At 41.1% G+C, this 14,756-nt stretch overlaps 2 protein-coding genes across 5 annotated transcripts in view; one reads left to right on the top strand and one right to left on the bottom strand.

The window, feature by feature from the left end:
• dio3a (iodothyronine deiodinase 3a) overlaps positions 1 to 7,562 on the top strand; it is a 46,128-nt gene extending 38,566 nt beyond the window's left edge. For 2 of the 3 annotated variants that reach the window (XR_013291300.1, XR_013291302.1), the window contains 3 exons: positions 6,170 to 6,267; positions 6,657 to 6,791; positions 7,000 to 7,562. The gene's annotated coding sequence lies outside the window, so the exon portion shown is untranslated. Of the gene's footprint in view, positions 1 to 2,075; positions 2,204 to 6,169; positions 6,268 to 6,656; positions 6,792 to 6,999 lie in introns of all 3 variants that reach the window. The other variant, XR_013291301.1, reaches the window with a different exon arrangement.
• dlk1 (delta like non-canonical Notch ligand 1) lies at positions 1,173 to 11,741 on the bottom strand. Of its 2 annotated transcripts, XM_077559046.1 has the most exons (7): positions 7,671 to 11,741; positions 7,445 to 7,558; positions 7,111 to 7,188; positions 6,955 to 7,012; positions 6,644 to 6,774; positions 6,134 to 6,275; positions 1,173 to 2,749 (listed from the first exon to the last, which is right to left on the bottom strand). In XM_077559046.1, exons 3-7 carry the CDS (start codon positions 7,184 to 7,186, stop codon positions 1,984 to 1,986), a joined length of 1,173 nt encoding a protein of 390 aa, XP_077415172.1. In that variant the 5' UTR covers positions 7,187 to 7,188; positions 7,445 to 7,558; positions 7,671 to 11,741; the 3' UTR covers positions 1,173 to 1,983. The 2 variants fall into 2 exon arrangements, with proteins under 2 accessions (XP_077415172.1, XP_077415164.1); XM_077559038.1 differs by lacking the exons at positions 7,445 to 7,558; positions 7,671 to 11,741 and having other exon boundaries at positions 7,111 to 7,364.
• Positions 11,742 to 14,756: the final 3,015 nt, after the last annotated feature.

The raw sequence follows: 14,756 nt of genomic DNA on the forward strand, positions 1-14,756 counted from the left end.
AACTATTTCTATTTAACATTTTTTTCCATTTTTGTTACCAAGAGTATGAAAACCTATAATTGTTTTTCTACATTTAGAACAGATGTAACATTTGTGATTAATTGTGAGTTAACAAGTGAAGTCATGCGATTAATTACAATTAAAAATTTTAATCGCCTAATGCCCCTAATTTACGAAAAAAAAAAAAAATTTTGTTTTTAAAGAAAATCTTATTTTTTAAAAATCATAAATTGTAATTAATCGCATGACTTCAATAGTTAATTCACAATTAATCCCAATTTTTATATCTGTTCTAATACAATAAAAAAAAAACGTTTTTCAAACTCTTGTTAACAAAAGTGGGGAAAAATGTTTTACTAATAAAAATAGTTCAAATGAATTTTTGACGTCTATAGTCGTCAATGGCAGTGAACGAGTTAATAAGTATAGGTGTCTCTCCTTTCTCAATTGGGGCGAACTTGCAAGGTCGCTGGAAAAGCCATCAGCTGGGTGATACTGCCCTCTAATGGATTATCCGTGCAATGCATGTGTCAGATCATATACGTCAGGGTTTTAATGGGGAGAAAAAAATTTCATACTCATGAAATAGAGGGCTCAAAATGTCCTGTATTTGATATGATGCGTTTGGCGTTAAAGGGTTAATGATTTTCATCTATGTGAAACACTGATCATGTTAATGAGTTCTTATAATTATCAAAAGTTATTAACAAGGTAGGAAAGATAATTATACAGTAGCCTATGTACTTAATGTTTGTAAATCTTTAAGTGTTTACATTTTTATATGAGTACTTCTACAACATTCCTTGGAAAGCACAATTTCACATTAAAACAGGAGGGTGTTGGTGACCCCTTATGTACAGTCACCATTAGGCATAACGTGTTTGCACAATCTAACGAGAGCCAATACAAGATGCAAAAACATCTTCCAAAATAATGTTAAGCCTCCTGTTATATTGTGGGTCAAATTGGCCTATTTTAAGGTAAATTTGAAAATATTTGAAATATGTAAAAGGATCCAACACAAATTCACAATATTTTTGTGTATGGCCAAAACCCCTGCTGTGGATATGGATTTTCATTTCTGGTTGTTCCAGTCCACTTGCACTGGGGCAAAGCAGAATTAGAGGATTGAACTGAAATTGAAAAGCATGAAATCCCCCCCCCCCCCCCCCCCCCGTACGACTCTTTTATTCGATCTTATTAAATTGTGCAAGTGTACCTAATATTTTGCCAACACTTTTTTTTTTTTTTTTGCATTAACGCTGAAAATGTTCCGTATGCTTCTAATATATTTGCATATATTGAACTAATGACAAAAAGAACTGGCACACAATACTTTGCTTGCTATTTGGTAAATAACATATCTCATAATGTCACACCTTACAGCAGTGGTTCTCAAACTGGGGTCCCCGGGCACCCAGGGCTCCATGAGCTGTAACTTGGGGGTCCAACAAAATACTTTATACTTCGTAGTTTTAGCTTAGCTTCGGGCCAATCAAAAGTTTACAACACATGGGTAAATCACTACTTTTGGTTTTAATATGAAACACAATGTGTCTGTTTCTTTGCGGGAATGAAACTGGCTTTTTCATGTCACTTTTTTTGGAAATAGTCACTCGAGTGATTGGAATGGAAAAGTTGCTAAATATAGCGACCGAATGGCTACGTTTGCAAATCGCTCCTCTCTGTTCTAATTGTTAGTGGAAGCAGTTCATGTCAGCTGATGATGGATAAATATTCCAATTAATACGATTCAATTTGGTTCCTTTCTTTCAAAAAGGTCATGTGGGTTGAAATGTTCAAAATATGAATAATTCCTGAGGCATTTCGGGGTGCACATTGTTGAAGGAGTTCTTAAAATGTCTCTCCCGTAAGGAGTCCTGGACCCAAAAAGTTTGAGAACCCCTGCAAGTATTTACAATCCGATGCCATGTTTGTGCTCGACTGTACATTCAAATATTCCACTGTGACACCTTCCGGAGGTCAGATGGAGGTGTAGTGCCTCCCGAAGCTGTTCAGTCTGATCTTCTCCGGCAGGATGATGTTGACCGAGTGTTCCGTCTCCTCCTGGCTAGCCCCGCCCACCTCCTTCAGCAGGTGTTCGCGCTGTTGCCGCACCAGCTTGCTGTACTTGGCGTTGGCCAGCCACGCCTGGCAGCGGCCGAACAGCACGATTCCCGTGGTGGCCAGGATGACCAGGCAGGTGAGCAGCGCCAGCATCCCGAAACACAGCAGCTGCCCGTGGCTGGACAGCACGCCGGGGGCGTGGCGCACCGTCTCTTTCAGCGTGATCTTGAGGAGATCCCGCTCGGGTGGTTGGAGGAGCTTGTGGAAGGCGTGGGCGGGGAGCGAGTAGTGCTGCGGCGTCAGCGAAAACACCCGGTGGTCCGCGGGCTTGGGTTTGGGCCGGTGGTGGGCGGAACACAGCCGGCCTGAAAACCATTTGGGGCAAAGGCAGCGGAAGGTTCCGTCGGGTTGGTTGACGCAGGTGGCGCCGTTGGCGCAGGGCGCGGCGCCGCACGGGGAGACGCCGGTGTCGTTGCAAGTCGAACCGACGAAGTCTGGTGGGCAGGAGCAGGCGAAGGTCGCCCCGTGGTTTGTGCAGTTGCCGCCGTGTAGACACGGGTTGGATTGACAGGCGTCGGGAGCGATCTCGCAGAAGTTTCCAGAAAATCCGGGGGGGCACAGACAGGAAGCTTCCGAGGTGTCCCTGGTTTCTGTACAAGTGCCTCCATTCTGGCAAGGAGAGCTGAAGGGCAGAAGAGAGACTCAGGAAGGTGCGAACTGACAGTTTAGCGGTTCACTCGTCTGAATGCCATGTAAGTTCTCTTGAGATCTGTCCTGGGTTCCCCTTTTTAAGCGCCATAGTGATGTTGATGATCGGACTCAAAGTAGTTAGCAGTGGCATCATCTATCTTGAGCTATCTCTGAAATGGCTTTTAAAGATCACAAGCAAGTTAATGATGATCCTCAGGGTAGTGTTCTGGGGCCTCTGTTGTTTTTTTGTATTTCACCCACAAAAAATCTACATCTAGATTCACGCCAACTACCAGCTAAAGGTTTCTTGTGGGTTTCAACATACTTGGTGAATAAATATTCAAGTGGACGGATGGCTGATTAAGACAGTATTATGGATGGTTGTCAGTTGGATGGATGGATAGATGGATGGATGGATAAGACACAACTAATGGATTGATGGATGATGGATAAGACAATAGTAATGGATGAATGGATAGATGAATGGATGGATCAGACAATACTAATGGATGGATGGATGGATGGATAAGACAATACTAATGGATGAATGGATAGATGAATGGATGGATAAGACAATACTAATGGATGGATGGATAAGACAATACTAATGGATGGATGGATATGACAATACTAATAAGTGGTTGGACAAGTCAGTACGATGGATGGATGGATAAGACAATACTAATGGATGGGTGGATGGATAAGACAATAATAATGGATAGATGATGGATGGATAAGACAATACTAATGGATGGATGGATAAGACAATACTAATGGATGGATGGATATGACAATACTAATAAGTGGTTGGACAAGTCAGTACGATGGGTGGATGGATAAGACAATAATAATGGATAGATGATGGATGGATAAGACAACACTAATGGATGGATGGATATGACAATACTAATAAGTGGTTGGACAAGTCAGTACGATGGATGGATGGATAAGACAATACTAATGGATAGATGATGGATGGATAAGACAGTACTAATGGATGGATGGATAAGACAATAAATACTAATGGGTGGATGGATAAGACAATACTAATGGATGGATGGATATGACAATACTAATAAGTGGTTGGACAAGTCAGTACGATGGATGGATGGATAAGACAATACTAATGGATAGATGGATGGATGATGGATGGATAAGATAATACTAATGGATGGATGGATGGATAAGACAATTCTGATGGGTGGATGAATAGATGGATGGATATGACAATACTAATGAGTGTTTGGACAAGTCAGTACGTTGGATGGATGGATAAGACAATAATGATGGATGGATAGATGGAAAGTTGACTGGAATAACTTGAATAATCTTTGTCCATTTCATATTGATGGATTGACTGCTGTCTTTTTTTTTTTTTTAATTTACTTGGGGGTAATCAAATCTTGCTTTGGTTATCAGCTACTTCTATAAACTGAATGTCAATTCATGAGGTCCTTCACGACCCTGTCCTGGGGCCTTTTCAATATTCCCAATGCAGATTATCTCACTTAAAACAATAAGTTGCCCATTATATATCTGTGCTGAAAACCCTCAGAGACTAGTTTAATTGCAACCTCGAGACATGATACATGATCTGAAATTCAAGCATAGGAAATGACATTTTCCCGACTCTGGAGGGATTCTAATGCAGCGACACTTGCAAGACATTTAATGTTGGAGCAGAATCAATGAGTCACTTTCCCCGAAGCGCATGCGAGGGCATTTCTGCGAGCGTGCGACCGCAACATCTTCCCAACACGCTGCACTTTGTATCTCCTGTATGTGTTGTGTTCAATGAGCGTGGAAAAAGCTCGTCTTATACCGTGCTGGCACTGTCAATTCTCTCACACAATTGAAAGACAATGGATTTATTTATTTATTTTTAAGATCTTCTCACGAGAAGGCAACCTGACGGACAAGCAGCATGTTGAAGAGGGCGCAGACTTGTCAGCTCATTTATTTATCAAGACTTATGGAGACGTTCCTCAGTATACTCTTGATATTTTCACTTCATTTGATTATTGTTCTAATCCTGTCTTTAAACTTTTAGATACAGAAAACAAATAATGCTCTTTCTTTAGGACCTTAAAGGATAAATAATATGCGATTTTAATGAAATGAAAACTGTTAGTTTTTTTGCCCTGTGTTGAAAGACTTTGGTCAAAATACCCCAAAGATCAATAATTACAGCATTTCAGGATGAAAGTCTCAACAAACATAACAATTAGTCTCGCTAATCATCCACGGTGAAAGCAGCTGGGGGGGGGGGGGGGGGGTTGTCTGCCCTGTCTCATAGTTCTGAGCTCCCTACTGTGTGGTGTCGCCAAAACAATTTTCTGATGTGGGCGGCTTGCAAAAAAATAATTGGTCGTGCCATTTCACACTTGATGGGCAAGCCGGAACTCAAGAGACGCAAGTATTTGTATACAAGCAACTTTCCATGATATGACCCCTTTAAATTGCCAGTTTTATGATGATTAGCCCATGAGGTCCGTTTGTGGATTTAAAGGGGAAGTCAACCTTGAATATTTCTTGACAGAATTATGTCATGTGTGCCCTCACTAGTCTAAACATGATTAATATCACATTTGTGGTATATGAGTTATGCAGCAAAATTCAACCATATTTATCCATTTTGGAAGGCGGCCATTTTGCCACTTGCTGTCGACTGAAGATGACATCACAGTTGCTCAGGTCTCAGGCAACGACCAATCACAGCTCACCTGTTTTCTGAAGCTGAGCTGTGATTGGTCGTTACCTGAGACCTGTGATGTCATTTTCACTCGACAGCAAGTAGCAAAATGGCCGCCTTCTGTTATTGATAAAACGCCTGGATTTTGCTGCTTAACTCATATTCCACTAACCAGAATACCGTATTTAGACTAGTGGGGCTGCATAGAACATATTATTGCCAAGAACTTTTTTTTTTTGGGGGGGGGGGGGGTGACTTCCCCTTTAATTATGGAGTACGGTTGCCTTCAAGGGACAAAAGTCATTTGGCAAAGTCCTCTATCTGTGTCATCTCGGATCACATGACATTCAAAATCGATGCAGTTCATGCTTGGATAATGATAATCCTCGATAATTGAAGAAAGTTCCGTCGGCCAAATCAAGTTGGAGTTTTACAGGAATGACAATAGCCCTTCATCAGGAACCATGTTTGGTTACTTTTTGGCTAGGTCGATTTGAGCGGTGTCCAAGTACTTTTGTTGTCATTATAATCAGAGCTGAGTTGTCATGTGGTTGACTGAGGAGTGATAGTTCTGTCAGAAAAGCACCATTTACCATAACATACCTTGTATTGGTACTCGCCCATCCTTAGTACCGATCACTGCTTAAAAATGACATTTGAAAAGACTGAAATGAATTCTAGTACCCGTCAATGAGACAGACGTTCTTCCTCATCTGACAGGTTGGTCCGGTGAAACCTTGAGGACAGACGCACAAGTACCCCCCCTCGCCGGTCTCTATGCAGGTGGCATTCCCAGCGCAAGGCCGTGACGAGCACAGGCGAGTATCTGTGGTGACACACAAAAAAAGCATTCTGTTTTTAGCGCTGACGTCTCTTTCCTTCTCTTTTCCTTTTCTTTCCTTCTCCCTCGCTCTCTTCCCACGTGCTTGGCGACGTCTCGCCTCGTGTCCTCCATTTACACTCCGCCACTGCAGCATTGCTATAACTCCCAAATCGTATTCTATATGACGGGGAAATGTGTTTTCAAGTAGCTTCCTTTAACCACTCGGGTCACCTTTTAGCAACCTTCATCAGGCCTAAAAATAAACCCCAGTATATTTCACATGTCCCCTGGGGCTCAGTGACTCACCCTGAGGCCCGATGATGTCTGCTGCTGCTGTGTGTGTGTGTGTGTGTTACTTAATGGGGTCTCACCTTGGTCACACAGGCTGCCCACCCAGCCCTGTTGACACACACACTGCCACGCTTTCTCGCACGAGCCGTGCAGGCAACCCGGGAAGCGGATGCAGCGCTCGCAGTGCTCTCCCTGCCAGCCTGGTTTGCACCTGCAAAAAAAAAAAAGGTAACAATCACAAACTATTAATACACACGCCTTGTTCCCGTAATGCCAGCGTGCTGAGATGAGACATTGATTATGGCCAGAAATCCATTGTTTGTACAAACAGCGCTCCATTGATGTATTCAAAACGCAGGATATGAGTTTTTCTTATCACAAGCATCACTACCTGCACTTTCCAGTCTTCTCACAAAATCCATTCTCCGCGTTACAGCTGCATCCCCAACCTCATGGGAGGACAAGAGAGACGCATTGTTTCAAAACACAATAAGAATCAAAAAAAGCTGCTGGAGTTGACAACGTGACGTTTTTCTAATCGCGTTACCTCCGGCGACGCTTGTGATGGCTGCAAACAAGAGCGCGGCCGTGAGATGCATTGTGATAGTCATTGTGGGGCACATACCTGCGAATAAGAAATACAAACACATGAATAGTTTCCAATTTCAAAATGCATCACTGTTGTTAAAAGTTGACAAACGGAGACATCCTAAAAGTTCCCCTAACAGAAAAGGCGCGCTTTTTTCCATCATAAATGCGTCTCGCATGCACACGCACACGCATGCAATGTAGACAAAGGGATAAGCCACTTCCTTCCTAAAGCTTCACTTCAACCCCCCCAAAAATTCACTCGAACCATACACACACACAAAAGATCTTACCTATGTCGCACCGGCGTGCAGTCTCCGGGTGATGTGACTCATATTTGAGGGATGCGTCGGCGCTGGGGGAGCCAAGAGCCGGGGCGCGCAGATGGAAGTGATAACAGGGCTGCTCTAGATGGAGAGGTAGGGTAGGGTAGGGGGGTTAGAGGGTGGGGGGAGGACCCGGAGGTTTTGACGGGACTGCTGCATCGAGCAGCATCCCGGTGCAACAAGCTCCTCCTACCTGATAAAAGGGCGCGTGTGCGTAAAGGCAGCGTGATTCCAACCCCCACCTACCCCACGCCACCTCTTCCGAAGGGCTCAGGGACATGACATGTGCAATCAAGTGCCACCACTGTGTAGCCTGTGACTGCCAGTGTAATGAGACTGCCCAGTGATGATTTTATACGAAAATAAATAAATAACACAATCAGGAAAACTACAAGATTACTGTACCTCTTACTGCCTGGTGTGCTGTTTCAATCAGATTTATAAATGGCTGACCTAGCAGAGCACAGAAACAAAATTCCTGATTTGTTGTTCACTTGTAGACTTGCAGACTTAATAGGGCTCAATTATTTCTGCCCCACATTCCAAAAAGCATATCCAGGACACACTTGGGATTGACGATGCTACACAGTAAAACGACAAAGAACCACAGGAATAGGAATGGAGAGTGAGCAGGAACAGGAACGTGGACGTTCTAGGGATATAACAGGAAAAGGAACATAGTTAACAAAAGAGAAACTCAGACCCTCTTGAGGATATTTCTATTAAAACAACACAGGAGCAGGAAGTTAGTGGGATCAGAAACTCAGGCATGCTACTCAAACGGGACATGAAGAAAGCAGGAACAGGAACTCGAATACAAAAGAACACAGGAAAAGGAACAGCATAAGCATACACAGAAACTTCAAGACAGTGTAAGGATATTTCTTTAAAAACGATACTGGAACTCAGACATGCTAACTGTGTTAGACACAGGTACAGGAACATTGAGCGAGCAGGAACAGGAACAGTCCAAGGATATTATTTTAGAAACAACAAAGGGTCAGGATCAGAGAGTCATATCGGAACAGCAAATCTGCCAATACGAATAAATACTTCAAAAAACATGCAGGAGCAGGAATCCAGACACACTGAGGATATTACATTGAAGACAACAAAAGAGCAGAGAGTAAACTAGAAGTTGGAATCCATACATTCTGTTATCTCAGTCAGAAACAATTCATAGAATGTCATCAGAAACAGGAAATTTGACAATATGGATAATGCTTCAAAAACAACACAGGAACAGGAAGTCAAATGGTACAAGACACAAGAGATATTACAACAGACCAACAGCAGAATAGAGTGTCAGCTGGAACAGGAACCTAGACATTATAGAGATATCACTTCTGACACAACAAAGAGCCAGAGAATGAGTAGTAACAGGAACTCTAACGCTCTCAGGTAATTAAGCCCCCCCAAACAAAAAGTATAATAACAGAAGCATGAAGTTCACACTTCAGGATGTCAACACCAAGCACAATACAGGAACAGGAACTCATACGTTGCAGGGATACTAATTACAGAGCTAGCTTGCCACCCTATCGGAAGGACTGGAGTGGAACAACAACATGTTATCTGGGGATTATCGCAGTGATTTGCTGACAGGACGTATACAGTACACAAAGAAAAGGTAAAAAATAATAATAATAATAATTTGTAAATACTTTTTAAACTCCCTTGCATAACTCAGGCTATAAGGCAAATTCATTCTTTGACTTTGACCCAAATCGCCAAAAAGAGACAGGCGATCATTTTTTTTCTTATTGTATGGAGAAGTAAGGCGAAGTAGTGATAGATATTATAACATTTTTAATACTCCATTTCATATATCAACCATTGTTACACACTATTAACATTTTAATTCTTTATATTAACCTTGTCGAAATGTTTTGTGTCCTGTGCAGAGCAGATGGTGTTGATCTCGGTATAATCTGACCTTAAACTGGGACATACTATTTAGTCTAAAAAAGTTCCTTCTCAGCGTTTTGTGCGAAAACACATTTGGTCCTTGAGAACAGAATCTGTTTTGAACACCCACACCTGACTCTGTTTTCGCCATAGCTCATGGAAAAATACCCAGAGAGTATGTTTTGTCTACAAATGAAAGAGAGGAGGTCTTTTTAACTATAAGAAACCATTGTACATGCGGAAGAACTACATTTGACGCTCTGAATCCCACCTGTTTAAGTGATGAATTAGAGGCTGTTATCTGTCCAGAGATCTCTGACTGATTAAAAAACATTTTTGCAAAGGGGTATTTTTCTTACATTAAGTCTATCTTCATTTTTGGAACACGCAAAGAGGACAAAATAATTTTATTCCTCTTACAGTAGCTTGCATGCACAGCGCCCATCTGCCATCCATAATAATGTCCGTCTCTATTTTTAGTCCACTTATTGCTGTCCACAGTCTTCCCCTTAGGACGGTCAAGGACAGCGGTATTTTCCTCTCATGAATGTTATACTAATTACGATGACGGAGATCATTCAGTCATCCTTGGGAGATGAATCATCATCAAGACTAGAGCAGGTTTTACGTTTTTTTTTTTTTTGTCTTCCGTGTTGTTTACATATGGAGAGGGAGTGTTTTCTAAATGAATCATCCTGCATTGAGCTTCCACCGATTGTGTGGTCCGGGCTGTCTAGACTGAAACAATGCAAGCAGGGACTCTCATATGAATGCAAATAGCAGCGAATCAATATTTTTTTCCTAATCAAATTGCTTGTGAAGGGAAGAAGAGAAAATCCCTGCGATCAATCTGCTCTTCTCTTTCTAGAAGCCACAAAGGCTGCCTTACGTGAATGCAGGAGAAAGCTGAGATTTGATGCATTCCCTCACTTGTTTTGTGCCTTTATTGTCCGTCCTCGTGGGACATTGAGACTTACATTACAGCCTGCAGGAGATGCCTGGCAGATTATAGTCTCCCCTTTCTCAGGCTCCTACGTGTGCTTTATTAGCGTGAAGGAGTCGTCCATCCATCTATTTTTTTTCACCAGCCGGGCTCTAATCTGCCGTTGATCTCATTTTATCTATCGTTCTATCTGCTCCATGCTGCGGTGATTCTGATGTTATGGATAGGGCTGTTCCAGAGACATAATATATGATTATTTATTTATTTGTACATGTTTTTTGAGGACCTTTGGCACCAGCTATTCGTAGTTATAAATTCAAAATCGCAAGAAAGCCGCAATTTAAATACAGAGGTCAAATATCGAGTGGTGATCCTTGAATATAATAGACAAAAGTAAAAGAAATAGGGCCCAATTACACTACCCTGAGGGACACCACACGTCTCGTTCTTAGTCAGATCTTGCGCTCATCCATCTTGCTAGAAAATAGACAGGGAATTAAGACAAATTCCTCTGCTGTTGTTATGTTGTAATTGCCATTTTTTTCCCTCACGTTACTAAATTTTGCTCTCATTCAGACTGAGAACTAAGACAGGCAAAGGCCTCCGCTAAATTAATAGTGTTCTTATTCAGCAAAAGAACAATAATAGATGAAATTATTTGAAAAAACGCCAACAGTAGCAAATAAAAGTCATTATAAATTAACAAAAGTAGAAAGACAAAAAGTAAAGGGGTGTCAGAACACTGCCCTGAAGGACCTCAAAAATGATTGATGTTTTACGCAAGCAAGTTCAGCTCTAAAAAAAGACTGGGAGCCTCTGACATTTTTTTGTGTCAGATCATTCAAATCAATCGGGATAATGTCAAACTGCGATGGAAATTCTTGTACGCTCTCCGTTGTTTCTTTTAGCACAACACGCCTCCTGTTTTGTGTGACAGGAGCTGCCATGTCAGTCGTCAAAATCTTGTCTACACGTTCTGTGCTGTGTTCTGTACAACACATTCTCGCCCGGATTAAATCATAAAGGCAAGTCGATTTTCGAGCAATGTAGAAACAATTTCCAAAACACTATCTATTTGTTACATCTCTTAGTAGTTGGAAAGTTCACGAGCTGGGGAAGCGGGTGTTTCTACTTTGCCGGGATGAAACGATTCCCTGAGAAGACATCCAATAAAACTAATTGCATGCACGCAGATGTGATGGCCAGCATCGATGAGTTATTTAAAGCATGGTAAAAAAAAAAAATAGGAGTGAGTCAGAAATGTCATTGAAATTCTCAGCACGAGGATGGGAAAGGAGAGCAGCTCTATCAGCTTGCTGAGATATGATTAAACAAATCCCTCGCCTGTCAACAAATACGGCCAGGGCAGCCACGCTGCACATCATTTCATTCCAACGTGGGCACACGCGCCGTTTGCAAAATCAACATTAAACACTAGCTTGCACTGCAGGGAATTGCTACATTGAATACATAGATGGAAATTATTATTATTGCAATATATGAATAATGGGAAACTAATTAATCACACAATATTCTGTGTTTAATCGTGATTAATCTCACTTTTTTACTTTCTACAAAGCTTGTAACTATATACAGTATATATATATATATATATATATATTACTAATAATATATATATATATTACTAATAAAATATATATATATATTACTAATAAAATATATATATATATATATATATATATATATATATATATATATATATTACTAATAAAAGAAACACAACTGATGAACAAAGCTATTAAAACTATTTGAATTTGGCTTTGCTAAGTGTGCAAAATGTGATGATTTGAACTTGTGATGAAGTTATTTGAAGTGAAGAATACATTTTACTAAACAGTTCAAATGAGTGTAAAACGTTGAGTCAAAGATTTTGTGTTGAGGTTACTTTTCCGCTATTAGATGGCATTAGTGTTTCATGTTGGACATTGGTGACAGTGGCAGTACATTTTTCTTTTTCAAATTGGCCATATTATTTTTTGAAAATGACAGTTAGACCCCAGTCACAACAAATATTATCATTATTATTATTATTATGACCCAAAAATGTGTTATATTAACTCCTTTACACATTGTATGCTTTTTTTTTTTTTGTTACATTTTACACTGATGTCATTAATGACACAGTTTTCCGGCAAACGAGCCAGAAATAAAGCCGATAATTTTACAAAAGCTATCTTCTGGAGTTGGTGAATTAATATGTTGATCAAGTAGAAATGATGATGTAAAATAATCAACATATTGTTAAATGAACACCACAAGTTTGTAGCACTTTAGCATTAGGTCTCGTTTAACCGGTGCCGACGTACTTTACCGAAGTGGTCCGTGAAGTGTAAACACATAAATTTGGCCTCTGCTGAGATTAGGTGTCTTATTTAATTGCCAGCCGGGTGAAAAGGTGAGAGATAAAAGTGCGCTGTCACTTGCTCATTTACACCGCGTGAGTCCCATTAGGACACTCGAACAACTGAAAACGAGGCCCAATACGGCCAGCACGTCTTTCTCAATGAGGCCGCGGGGCCGCCTGACAAACGGCATCATCATTCATGAGCATGCAGAACAACGTCACTTTTTGTTATTCGCGTCTTGTTAACAAAAGTGGGGAAAAAATGTTAAACTAATAGAAAGAGTTCAAATGAATATTTGACGTCTATAACCGTCAATGGCAGTGAATGAGTTAATATATTTTTTCATGCCACCTGAGTGATTCTGATGAGGACCCCAAAGGCACTTTTTACTAATATTGACCCACATGCAGCAAGGACTCGCTTCTTAACGCTAATCATTGAAGCCATAATAAGACATGATCATACTGTATAAATGTAATTGATTTTCAAATCCTCTACACACCCTAAAATTAATAAAATCTAAATGATGCCACTTCATCACCAACATATCACCAAAACAGCAAATCAGTGAGCTTTTCAGCCGATAGGTTAAAAATTCCGAAAAGTGACTATTAACTTTTTCAATATGAAAGCAAGACCCCTATTGATTGTTAGGGTTCAAGGGTCACACTGGTGTTGCTACCAGCGCTCCACTTCACTCCAATTCTCAATTCCTTTTCCTCACGGCCATTCATCAGTCGCTTTACAGGGACAGCACAATTGTCGTCTTTGAATGTTCCCAACTGTCGACTGTCCTTCACTGCAGCTTTTAAAAAAAGCTTCTGTGACCAAAAAAGGCCACAAAAAAGAAAAGATGACTTTTTTTTTTTTCCTCCCAGGCTTGCGGCACGTTGTGAGCGTGTCTTGCACTGCTCTTACATCAACGTTGTGAAAAGCAGAGAAATGTTGCAATTCATCAAAAAGATGCTTTTCTCCCGTTTCTTTTGAAGTGTCTGAGGGCGCAGACGCGTGCGGATTTGCACGCTTTCGATACAACAACGCATCATTCGTTATGTGCTGCGTTTGAGAACTTCTCAATTGCTCTCATTTTTTCCCGCGAGTCACGAATGAATTGTTTTGTTTACACGAGTCAAAACAAAGAGATCATGACATAAAAAGGAACATGATAATTGCATCATAGGTACAAAAATAATAATAATCGACGTGAAAATAAGCCCACAAGAATAAATAATTCAGCTTTGAGTCTTTTTGCAAAAATCATCGGTCATTGATGGCCACATGAAATCCACGGGAGCAGATGTTACAAGGCCCAAACTGCCCGACCGGCTTCACGCGGAGGAACCTGAATGAACCCTCGGAGCGCCGTTAACCATCTGCGCTGATGCCATCCGCTGTGTTGTGAAATGTTACCTCAATTGAATTAGCCAAAGTCGTGAGGCCGTCCTCGCCATGGCAACGGCGGTCTCGCGCTCATCAGGATGGAGATGCTGGAAAGCAGACGGACGAGACCGACGGGGCGAAAAAAAATGGGAGCAATTTCCGAGGGAGTTTTCAAAGTAGAAAAATGATTCCAGCCCGTGCCATCTTCACTTTAGCGTTGCCATGGGAACGCTGTACGGAAAATCACTTTCACATTATATTATCTGAACGGCACACTTAGTCATAAACGTATATAACGAGTTATTATTAGGCACAGCACAAAGCCACCGCCTGTCGCTGGCTTCACGTTAACCAGAAGCTCAGAACCCGGTTCAACTAGCCAACCTCTTATCTGTCTTTCTGTCTACATATCTATCAATCTCCATCCATCCCACATTCTGTCCGTCAGTCTGTTCTGATTATAAATAGGGAGGATAGATCAAGCTGTCATTAATTTAACTTGGTATCAAATAAATAACTACTGTACATGTAATTATTGTGACCGGTGAGAGTCCTCAGGGTAGAGTACTGTGGGCATCTGCTTTTGGTTTAAAAAATAACAGTGAAATAATTGCTGAGGTTCCTCAGGGCAGTGTACTGGGCCCCTTTCTTTCTTTCTTTTTTTTTTTTTTTTTTTTTTACA

Source organism: Vanacampus margaritifer, chromosome 1 (genome assembly GCF_051991255.1).
Source record: "Vanacampus margaritifer isolate UIUO_Vmar chromosome 1, RoL_Vmar_1.0, whole genome shotgun sequence".
NCBI lineage: Eukaryota > Metazoa > Chordata > Actinopteri > Syngnathiformes > Syngnathidae > Vanacampus > Vanacampus margaritifer.

What these genes read in the sequence shown, in the direction of transcription:
- dlk1 (XM_077559038.1), bottom strand. Translation starts at nt 7,213, where the DNA reads ATGTGTTTGTATTTCTTATTCGCAGGTATGTGCCCCACAATGACTATC. An exon ending in GAGAAGACTGGAAAGTGCAG is followed by an intron (nt 6,775 to 6,954) that starts GTAGTGATGCTT and finishes TTTTTTTTGCAG; the next exon opens with GTGCAAACCAGGCTGGCAGG. An exon ending in AACGTCTGTCTCATTGACGG is followed by an intron (nt 2,750 to 6,133) that starts GTACTAGAATTC and finishes TCTGCCCTTCAG; the next exon opens with CTCTCCTTGCCAGAATGGAG.